This window comes from Cricetulus griseus, chromosome 6 (assembly GCF_003668045.3).
Source record: "Cricetulus griseus strain 17A/GY chromosome 6, alternate assembly CriGri-PICRH-1.0, whole genome shotgun sequence".
Taxonomy (NCBI): domain Eukaryota; kingdom Metazoa; phylum Chordata; class Mammalia; order Rodentia; family Cricetidae; genus Cricetulus; species Cricetulus griseus.
In genome coordinates this window covers 104,521,615-104,532,541 of record NC_048599.1, presented here as the reverse complement: position 1 = coordinate 104,532,541, position 10,927 = coordinate 104,521,615, and the positions used below count along the sequence as shown (strand labels likewise).

At 44.5% G+C, this 10,927-nt stretch overlaps 1 protein-coding gene across 1 annotated transcript in view; it reads left to right on the top strand.

Annotated features, from left to right (window-relative positions):
- The first annotated feature begins 1,221 nt into the window (after nt 1–1,221).
- Nucleotides 1,222–10,927, top strand: part of Gorasp2 (golgi reassembly stacking protein 2) — a 29,616-nt gene continuing 19,910 nt past the window's right edge. Inside the window, exon 1 of the mRNA XM_027420216.2 lies at nt 1,222–1,415. Coding sequence (XP_027276017.1) covers nt 1,353–1,415 — 63 coding nt within the window. The 5' untranslated portion in view covers nt 1,222–1,352. The remainder of the gene's footprint in view (nt 1,416–10,927) is intronic.

Sequence of the window (10,927 nt, the reverse complement as noted above, 5' to 3'; positions counted from 1 at the left end):
GTTATTGGTTCCATTATTTTGGGGTCTATGGCAAAATAGTGCATTATAGTAAAAGGCAAAGGGGTTCCCTCCTCAGGGCAACTGTGACTAAAAAGAAAAAGGGAGGGGCAGAGTCCTACTGTCTACTCTAAGGACAGGCCCCAACTTACTTCCACCTGGCCCCACCTCTTAAAGGTCCTGCGCCTCCACAGGCTAGTGACCAAGTCTTTAGCACTTAAGCCTTTGGGGCGACAATCCGGATCCAAACTATAACAAGATCCCAATTAAAGCTCATCTTTATATTTCCTAGTTACGTCTATGATATCTCTTCTAATATGTTCTTTTCATACGGTTCTGATTCCACATGGAGAATTGGCCAGCTGTGTGGAAGCAAGGTCCACGTACTGTATTTCCATGGTTTTTTAGGATGCCATTCATTTGCTCCTCCAGGTTTTAAAATGGACAACCTAACTGAAGGGTGTGTGTGGGTAGCTATTAAAAAAACATGTGGGACTAGAATACTTTACCCTTAATAGTAGTTCGACGCCAAAGACAGTTGACACTTGGATTACCGACAGTCAAACTGACCACAGTATCTAGGGGTGGGAGGAGCAGTGTCCGGAGGAGCACTTAAAAGGGGGGAAGGAAAAAACAGGTTCTGTGAGATATGTGTGGATCAAACTTAGCTACTTAAAAAGAGTGCGGGGGGGGGGGTATCAAAGGGCAAGAGGCAAAATCCCAAGGAAATGCAACCTTGCTTCCCGCTCTGGTTTAGGGACTACGTCCGATCAGGAAGAGGAGAAAAACAACAGCAAAATTTGGGACAGCTGTTATTTCAGGGAACATTATTCTTTTTAAAATTGAATTGAAAGGACCTGATATTCCAACCCCAGAAAGCCACTGCGAACTATTAGGTATATAATCTTACTAAACAACACCTAAAAACAAACCGAGCGTCCAACGTGCTTGGCATTTGCTCCCTCCCTTTTTCTGCCTCTGGCCACCAGGAGGAGCTGCAACCAAGCAACTTTTCTTCCGGGACCGTAGAATCGCCCTGGATGAGTCTTGTCCACTCCGGGGCCCCATAGCCAGGCGTCGCGCTCGGAGCCGTATTTCCGCTGTCTTGCGCGCCCTGCCAGGTTCCTCCCCTCTGCTGCCCGCCGGCTCTAGTTCCCGCCGGCTCCCGGAAGGGGGCGCTGTCTGCGGCGTCGCAGCGGCCGTGGCTGCCCGGAGACGATCTCCCGGCGGGCTGTGCGGCCCGGCTCGGGCGGCTGCGAGTGCCACGTCCCAAGTGCTACGCGGAGTCGCGGAGCGGGCGGTGCGCGAGGCGGAGCAGCGCTGAGCCGGCCGGGCCGTACGGATCGCCCGCCGCCATGGGCTCCTCGCAGAGCGTCGAGATCCCAGGCGGCGGCACGGAGGGCTACCACGTCCTGAGGGTAAGGGCTGCGGGGTCGGAGGCCCTGGGGACGCCGGGACGGCCAGGCCCGAGTCCGCGGAGCGTCCTGGGCGCGGCTGCGGGCGACGCGACCCGGGACCCGCCACCTGGCTCCCGGCCCTCCGCACGGCCTCGCCGCGTCCTGATCTGAGCCTCAGAGTTGGGAAGGGCAGGGGGCACCGCTTCCAGAAGGGACCGGAGCCGGTAGCTGGGTTCCCGGGGAGAGTGACCGAGGCGCCGGGGATGTCACCGCAGGTGTCGATTCACCTCGGCGCCCCCTGGATGCGTGGAAAGGCCACCTGGGCAAGACAAGACGAATGGCCTCCCACCAGACTTGAATTTACTTGATTTTTTGATAGACTTTTCCGTTCCGGGTCGCTCCTGACCCTTCCAGATCTCTTCTGCATTTCCTGGAGGAGAGCGATTTCCGTTCTTCTTTCTAAGATGAAATAATCAGAGAGATAAAGCTTTAGGTCGCTGTAGTAAAAAGTAATGGGGAGGACTGTTTCCAAAATAGCCAGGGTTGATAGGAGAACGCAGCGCCAGACCCCAGGGTGCAAAGACACACCCTCCTCTGAATGGTCATGGAACCAGGAATACGGTGACACCTGTGTGAGTGGTAACGTGAACAGAGTGGCCTCAGTCTGCAGCTCCATTGAGGGACAACATAGTGTCAAAAGATGCCAGCTTCTCGGGCAAGACAATCTTCCCCGAGGGTGTGTTTACTACCTTCATTTTCTGCCCTGAGTCCCATATTCTAAGATAACATTCTAAAGTAACAGAAATATCTGAATGCTAGGGCTGTGATGGGCCACCTTTCTGATTGTTGTGTATAGCTGCCTCTCCAGTCCACTCAAAAAGAGCATCTTGCAGCCCAGCTCTTAGTAGTTTGTTTGTACATAAGCCATATTACTTTCCTGTTCCCTTCAACTAACCACATTCCTACGTGCTGTACTGATAGGGAAAATAGAGAACTGCTCCATCCCAGACTCGAAGGGAAATTAATGGCGGTGCTTTTTTATTCTCGTCTGATTTTGAGTTGTCTGCTGTGAGGTATATTATCGTGTTACTAGCTAATTCTCAGAGTGGCTGACTGTGATCGTGAACCCTTGGGGATCCGTGGTATTTTTATAATAATAAACACTTGGGGAAACCCAGAAAGACACATTAGTGTTAATGAGTAGGGAAAAAAAAGTCTTTAGGGTCTTAAAAGACAGACCTTCACATCAACAGAACTCCAGTTTAATGGCTTCATTCCTATGCAAGACTGTTGAAATATGTTTTCTTATAAATATTTATTTTGTGTGCCTTGGAGTTTTGTCCGCATGTATGCCCATGTGAGGGTGTCTCTGCAACTGGAGTTAGAGTGCTGGGAATTGAACTCAAGCCCTCTGGAAGAGCAACCACTGTTCTTAACGTCTGAACCATCTCTCCAGCCCAAAAAGACTTTCTTTTTTGTTTTTGGTTTTGTGGTTGGTTGGTTGGTTGGTTGGGGTTTTTGTTGATGTTAAGAAAGAATTTTTCTGTGTAGCCTTGGCTGTCTTGGAACTCGCTCTATAGACTCACAGAGATCCACCTGCCTCTGCCTTCCCAGTGCTGGCATCAAAGGTGTGTGCCCCTACTGCCCAGAAGTATATTTTCTTTACAAGTACGCTGCAGAGGATCTGTGCATACAGAGTCAGTAGTAGAGGTGTGGTGTTCTCTCCTCCTTGAGTATTAGAAGTATTGGGGGAGCCTCAGTTACCAGCATCTGGAGCACAAATGCTGCAAAATTTGAAATAATTCTTCAGAGTGTTTTTATCAAAGGGAATTTAGTTATTGTGTCATGAAGCAAATGTTTCTAAATTCTTAGCCCCTTCTTCCCCTAATTCTGTCACTCATTTCCTTACCTGTATTTTCAGAGAAACGAGCTGTTTCCTTCCTTCCATCTGTTACTTGCCTAAATGCATGGTGGTGCATTCCTCTACAGGATGCTGAACTTGGGAACCAATCTGTCTGTGACAGGGAAATCTCGGGATAAACTCACCAATGTTTGATGAGTTCTAAACTGATGTAATTTCATTTTCTTTGATAACCAATTCCCTGTCGATAAAAACAATTTCCTAATGATAGAAACATTATTTCTTGTTCTGATGCCTGCATCTGCTGCTGTCTGTCTATTCTTTCAGGACTCCTCATAATCGATAAAGTAAACTTTCCATTGAAAGATTATTTTCAGTACTTACTGTTCAGTTCTTGGTTATAAATCTACAGAGGACAATCTGAAGGATCCAGCAATTCCTTTAAGCAGAATACTTTTCTTTTTAGGTATTATGGGTTTCCGTCTTCTGTCTGTTCTTTTAGGTATTGTGTATTTCTTCTGTCTTCCTGCATGGTTCAGTGCAGTTATGATCCCATTCATTATATATTCAGTTCATCACCCCCACTCCAGAGGTGACTAACCACTCTGGAGTTTCTCATGTGGCCATTCAGTGTGTTTAATGCATACAAAAGCATCTCTTTGCACACTTGGTCTGTTTTTCTCAGGTTTTTGCTTCTTTGTGTAACCACTGAAAGCATATGATACATACTGTGATGTTCCTTAACTGAGCAGTGAGCATCATTGACCTGAGCTTCATAGGAACATGTGGATAACTAGCACCTCCTGGTGTTGAGCATTGAGTTTGCTGGTCTTTTATTCTTAAAAGGATGTGCTGGGAACCTTTTGTTTTACTTAAAATATATATTCCCAAAATTGCAGAATTCTAATGTCCTATAAATACTAACCTCCATTTTACTAAGTTGCTGTGTTTCTGATTATCTGTTCTTTAGAGAACGTTTAAGCAAGTTTCAAGATAAAAGAAAGTTACCTATAATTGTAATGTCTAAAGGTAAATACTGCTAGAATATTTGTCGTTGTCTTTTATTTTCCTGTGGTTTACTCAGTCCCCTATCCATGTGTCACAAAGTTTTTTTAAATGATTTGGCATAATCAAGTTGAGTGTGGGCAAAATATATATTAGAGCAGGGCGTGGTCAGTCACACCCATAATCCAGCACCGGTAAGGCAGGATTGCCAAAAGTTCAAGACCAAGCTTGAGTGCATAATGAGTTCTAGGCCAAGCTTAGTTTCAGAATGAGACCCTGTTCAGAAAACAAGAAGAAACAAATAAAGATATGTTAGTCTTCTAGCCTAAATATTCAGCAACTTTGTTTCTTGGTAAATACAGTGAAGCTTAAGCATTAATTAGAAAGCTGTGCTTTGAAGGAAAAGTTTTCAAACACCTGAATAGTTTCAAAAGGTTACATTTTCAAGGTGGATACCTGGGCCAGAGAGATGGCTGAGTGGTTAAGGTCAGTAACGCTCTTGCAGAGGACCCAGGTTCCGTTTGCAGTTCCCAAATGGGCGGTTCACAGCTGCCTATCACTGAATTGTGGGAGTTACACCTCTGGCCTGTGCAGGCACATGCACATACCACTCCCACACCACATACACACAGCTAAACAGAAAAGTAGATTCTTTCGGTTGGCCTGATGGTTAAGTGAGTGAAAACCCTTGCTACCCGACTTGACAAACCTGAGTTCAGGTTCTAGGACCCAGATGGTGGAAAAGGAGAACTGACTCCCGAAAGTTGTCCTCAAACTACGACATGTGTACCATGGTGCCCATGGGCCCACGTGCTCAAGCACACAAAGTGTAACTAAATTTGACAGATTTTTAAAAGTGAACTTTGTGGTAGTGCATGCCTTTATTCCCAGCTCTCTGTTAACAGAGGCAGGCAGATCTCTGAGTTTAAGTTCAGCCTGGTCCACATAGCAAGTTGAGTTCCAGGCTAGGCCCAGTGGTGCATACCTCTAAGCCCAGTACTTGGGAGGATAAGGTAAGAGGCTCAGGAGGTCAAGGCCAGTTTGGTGTTACACAGCAAGATCATATTGGGGGGCAGCAGAGTGTAGAGTGTCCCTGTGCACATGTGTGCCTATGAAGACCATAGGGGGTGACATCCTCATTACTCTTCAGTTTAGTTGGGAGGTGGCATCTCTTACTGAACCTGAGGCTCACTGATTGGCTAGATTGGCTGGCCAGCAAGTCCCAGGGTCCTTCAGCTTTCTGCCTCTCAGCACTGAAATTGCAGACCACACGCAGCTTTTTAACTGGGGTACTGGGGATCTGAACTCAGGCACTCATGCTTTGTACAGCCAGCGCTTTTATCTATTGACCCATCCACCTAATCCAGAAGAAGCTATCTTTAAAAAGATTTGACTGATAAGGGAAGATTTCCAAACTTGTCTCAAAGCCTTTAAAAAATAGCATTTCTGCTTCCCTTAAAAGGTGGATCAGGGGCTACTGAGATGGCTTGAGCCTGACAGCCTGATTGAACCCTGTGACACATGTGGTGGAGGGGGAAGAACTGGCTTCCACAAATTGTCCTATACCTTTCACACACACACACACACACACACACACACACACACACACACACACACACACACTCTCGAGTGCGTGCGCTCAAGATGTTATTTTTAGTTTCAAACAATAGGTTAGAGCTATGTATCACTTTTATTTATTTATTTATTCCCATCCTTGAATCCTAAAGCAAGGCAGAAAATGTATCTGTCAGGGCTTGTAGATTTTGCTAGAAATTACTGTAGGTTACTTCCCTCAGTTGATGTGTGCCAGACCCTTGCTTCAATTTGACATTTGTTATCCAGTGAGTCCAACAAAACCAGTTTCAAAAGTCACATCGTTGGAGTGGTCTCTAAGATGTGGCCATTACAAATTAAGCAATTCTGGCCTGTACTTAACACTCTTTGAGAAGGGACTCTCCCAGGGCATTCTGGAGCCAGTGCTCACATCAGTCTGGAGACATGGAAGCTGTTATGTTACTCTTCCTGGGCATATTGACTGATGGGCTATTGAGATGCTTTGCAACCCCCTTGTAATCGGAGACCTAATTCAAGGCATTTGCTGCAGACTTCACAGCACTTAGGTGCTGGCTTCATAGTGCAAAGTGGTGCAAATGGAGTTAGTCCTGTAGAAAACTGCACACCTGGACCATGTCTGCTCTCAAGTGGAGCTGGCCTGTTTCAGTGTCTCCTCACTAACTGATGAAGAGAAGCCTGCTACCAGGGAAATACTTTTTTTTTGACACACAAACAGCTGGGCTATTTAATGTTTTTTTCCCAAAAGTAATTAGAATACTTTATAAGCAAGTACCACCTGCAGATTCTGCCTCCCTCCCCATTGATCCCTTCAGTTTAACACCAAGAAGCTTTTTAACTCATAAACATTCTTTGAAATTACCTTCAAATGCAGGAAGCAGATGCTTTCAGCTTACTAAAGCCACAGGAGCACAGTACATGGACCTTAGGACACTTTTAAACATTGTATCAAAGAACATAAACTGTCAGAAGTCTTGATCTAGTAAGTCTGGCCTGCTGAGCTCCTCAAGGGCCAAACCTCTTGTTCTCCATTGCCTGTGGCTTAGGTAAGGAGTCTGTGTGGTGCTGGTCCCACCGCCTCCTGGGCCAGACCAGCTTGCTGCTCCGATGGTGCTGCTGACACCACTGCACGTATTTTACTGTCTTTAATATCCCATTGAAAGGACTATATTCTTTTGATTTACTGATTAAAAAATGTGAACTGGTAAATACATATGACATGCGGTGTGTACTTTGGAATCTAAGTGCATATTGCAGGAAGTGTGTTTATCTAGTAATCTCTTCTTTAAAAGACACATTCAAGATCAGAGTGGTTACTGGGAGACTGTATACTGACTTGTTGACATTGCAAATACATGAAAAGGAATGGTGCTGGGGTTTCTTTTTGTCCTTCCCTTCCCTATACACACACCTTTTGAGATCATCAAAACGTATTTCCAGAAATAGGGAACCACTTCACCTAATGGACACGAATACATTGAGGACCATTGTGGTAGAACACCCAAGACCACACTTGGGAACTGGATTCTAGCCCCTTGCTGTTTGCTCAGGTGTCCTGTGAACCTCTCCAGACTGCCTGTTTGTTTGAAAGGACACTACAGCTGTGCCCATCCACCTTTGTCACTCAGCCCCAAATCACACTATAGACATGAAAATATTTGAAGGTGAATATTATAAATCTTGGGGGGTGGGGGGAAAGCCCCTTAGTTTGGCTCAAGTTAATTCCTGTCCCTAAAGCACATATACATATATGATATTTGTTACTTTTAAAGAATTTTTGTTTTTGAAGAAAGTGTCTGTTGGAACTCAGGTGAGCACCATTGTCTTTGCCCCACTATGACTCCATACATTCATTAAAGGTCCTAAGAGCCCAGGTGGGAACAGTGTCCTGCATTTGGTGTTCTTTATGCGTTTCAGCCTCACAGACCATCAGGATGGCTGCCTCTCTTCACAGCTAGAGAAAGCACAGAGAGGTTAATCTGACTTGCCCAAACACAAAGCAAGCTTTCCTTCCCCAAGAAAAACATCTAAACCAGTATTTGAGCTGAGGATTTGGGTAATATTTGCTCCCCAAACCCAGATCTTTTCTAGAGAGCTGATATATGTAATGGCAGGGTTTTTTTGTGTTTTTTTTTTTTTCCCATTTTAATGCCAGTTCTTTTTGAAAATCAGAATTGGGGGTTTGTTTGCTTCAGAGGCGTCTGTTTGTGTTGGAACTTGTGAGCTAAAGTCTCAGCCTACTGTGTAGTTTGAACTACAGGCATACTATTGCAGCTTAATAAGTAATTCACTTAAAATTGCTTTGCATGTTATTCATTACATCATAGGACCATGTCAATACATGCCCTTTGAATTATTTGGAAGAACACAAGAGGAGAATTTGTTGGTGAATGAGACCTAACATCTTTTAGCCTATTGCAGAATCATTATTATATGTTATTGTCTTTTGTAACCACGGAGCATTTAGGTTTCATTTTGCTATGTTCCATTGTTGTGATCATGTAAGCAGACACATGTAGTATAGGGTTTATGTGTGCAGTTGAAGTGAATCCTCCAGGGGTCACATTCATGGAATTTATTTTCTAGGTTTTTTTTAGTTTTGATTTTTGAGTCAGGGCCTCACTTTTTAGCCCATGTTGGAACTCACTGTATAGCCTAGGCTAGCCTCATACTTGTGGTAATCCCCCTGCATCAGCCTCCTGAGAACTGGACTTATAGGTGGGCCCACCACACTCAAGTGTTTTCTTGTCTTGTTTACTATCTCTGTTGCTTTTAAGTCAGTACAAAAGTGAGAATTCTGGGCTTAAATTGAGAGACGGGTCATAATGGTACAGTCATTCAAAGAGACTTTATGAAAAAGAATCTATGGTACAATTAAGCTGGAAAGATAGCTCAGCAAGGTGGTTGTCAAGCACCAGAACCTAAGTTTAATCCTCACCACCCACACTGAAAGAGGCTAGGTGTGGTGGCATGCTTGTAATCCAAGCACTGGAGAGGCTGAGGCAGGCGGAATCCTGAGAGTATCTGGCTAGCCAGTGTAGCCTACTTGATGAGTCAGTGAGAGATCCTGTCTCAGAAAGGCAGAAAGTGCCTAGGAAAGACCTCAGTTGCCCTCTGACCTCGTCAGGTATGAGCGTGGTGTACACACACACACACACACACACACACACACAGAGAGAGAGACACACACACGCACACACACAGACACACACACGCACACGCACACGCACACCCGCACATGAATCTATATCAATATACCTAACCATCAGAAAAATGCAAATCAAAACTACTCTGAGCTACTACCTCATGTCGTGTGTTGGGTCACAGTGAGGAGAAAAGTACTGAATACAGATGCTTTATTGAGAGGGAATTGGTAAAACAAAAAATGAAGTCTGCATGCAGGGAGGGATATTGGTTGGTTGATTCAGGGTAAGTTTGGAAAACTTTAATATAAGATCAGAAGATGAGAGAAAAGTGTAGCTTGGTGAATTTTTACAAACAACCCTTGAACAGCATTCCTCTTCAGTTGCATCCTGCCCACCCCCACTCCCCAGGGTGAATTCTGTCCACACTGATTTGTAGCAATGGCAATTAGTTGGCCTATTCTTGAGCTTCATGTATTATGTACTCGTTTCTGTACGTCTTCTTTGCCTCCCATACTACTTTTATCCAGGTTGTGTTTACTGTAGTCCTTTGTTTTATTATTATACTTAATACTGTTGAAAATATGCCAGATTTTCTTAATCCGCCAATCTGCTGTTAATAGGCATTTGCATAACCTTCACTTTGGGACTATGGCAAATAACACTGCTGTGGACATTATTCTGTGCCTTTTGGAGAACATTTGCATACCTATTTCTTCGGGAACACACTTTAAGAGTGGAATATTGGGTCAAAAGATGTACAAGTTTTCAATAGATAGATACTTCCAAGTTGCTATTTAGAGCCCTACTGGCAGTGGTTGAGCTTTCTGAATGTTTACCCTCAGTGGTCTACATCTTTTTTGTTTGGGGCATTCTGATAGATGTGTAATGATGCTGTGTTTCCTTGATCACTAAGGTTAAGTCATTTCATATTGAGTCTCTTGTGTTTAGTATCAGCTAAAGTTATTTATCCATTTCTCCATTCGCTGCCTTTTTAAAAGCATCTTTATTGAGATATAATTTTCACCGGCTGAGCTATGCTCCCTTCCCCCGTCCTTACTGTCCTTTGTTAAGATTGGTCGGGGGTTTGTCCAGGATGCAGACTCTGTTGAGTGTCTGCTGTGGTTTCTCTATGTGCTCATCTTCTGAGGAGCAGGTGCTCCAGTTGTATGAAATATGTCACTTCTTATGTTGATGAACACTGCTTCTTATGTACATTTTTGGAAGTCTGCACTCTGGAAGACCTCAGATATTCTCCTTTGCTTTTCCCTGTGAGCTTCATTGTTTTTCTTTTGACCTTTGATCTACCATCCATCTGAACTTAATTTTTGAGAGACAGCCTTATTAAATGAGTATCCCAGCTAGCACTTTACAAGTCTATTATTTGTTTAAAGAATAGCAGGTACTTAATCCACAGTTGAAGGAGTAACTAGTATCCAGGTACTAGTTAGTGGGCTGCAAAGTTTGCCAGGTAACTATTGGTCGGAAGACAAGCTTCGTGTCTGGACGGCTTCTGTTATGGGTTAGAGCCTACCCAGAGGGTTTGGCCAGCATAACCTCAGTGCAGCCCTACAGTGTTTTCCTTAAGTAGACAACATGTCCTTTGCTTGCAGGTAAGAGGACAGAGTCCCAGAGAGGAAACACCAGCATTAATGGACAAATCTGTGCCTTAAAACTATGTCAGTCCTAGCTGTGCATAGTAGGGCACATCCCTAATCCTGGCACTGGTGTCAGCCAAGCTGCACAGTGAGACCCCATCTCAAAACAAACGAAACACCAACAACTGTCTCAGTCAGCTTTAAAACTCTTACCTTTTCATTACACATTCTTAAAAATCTTAGATTTTTCCAGGCAGTAGTGGCACACCTTTAATCCCGGAACATGGGAGACAGAAGCAGGTGGATCTCTGTGAGTTCGAGGCCAGCCTCGTCTACAAAGTAAGTTCCAGAACA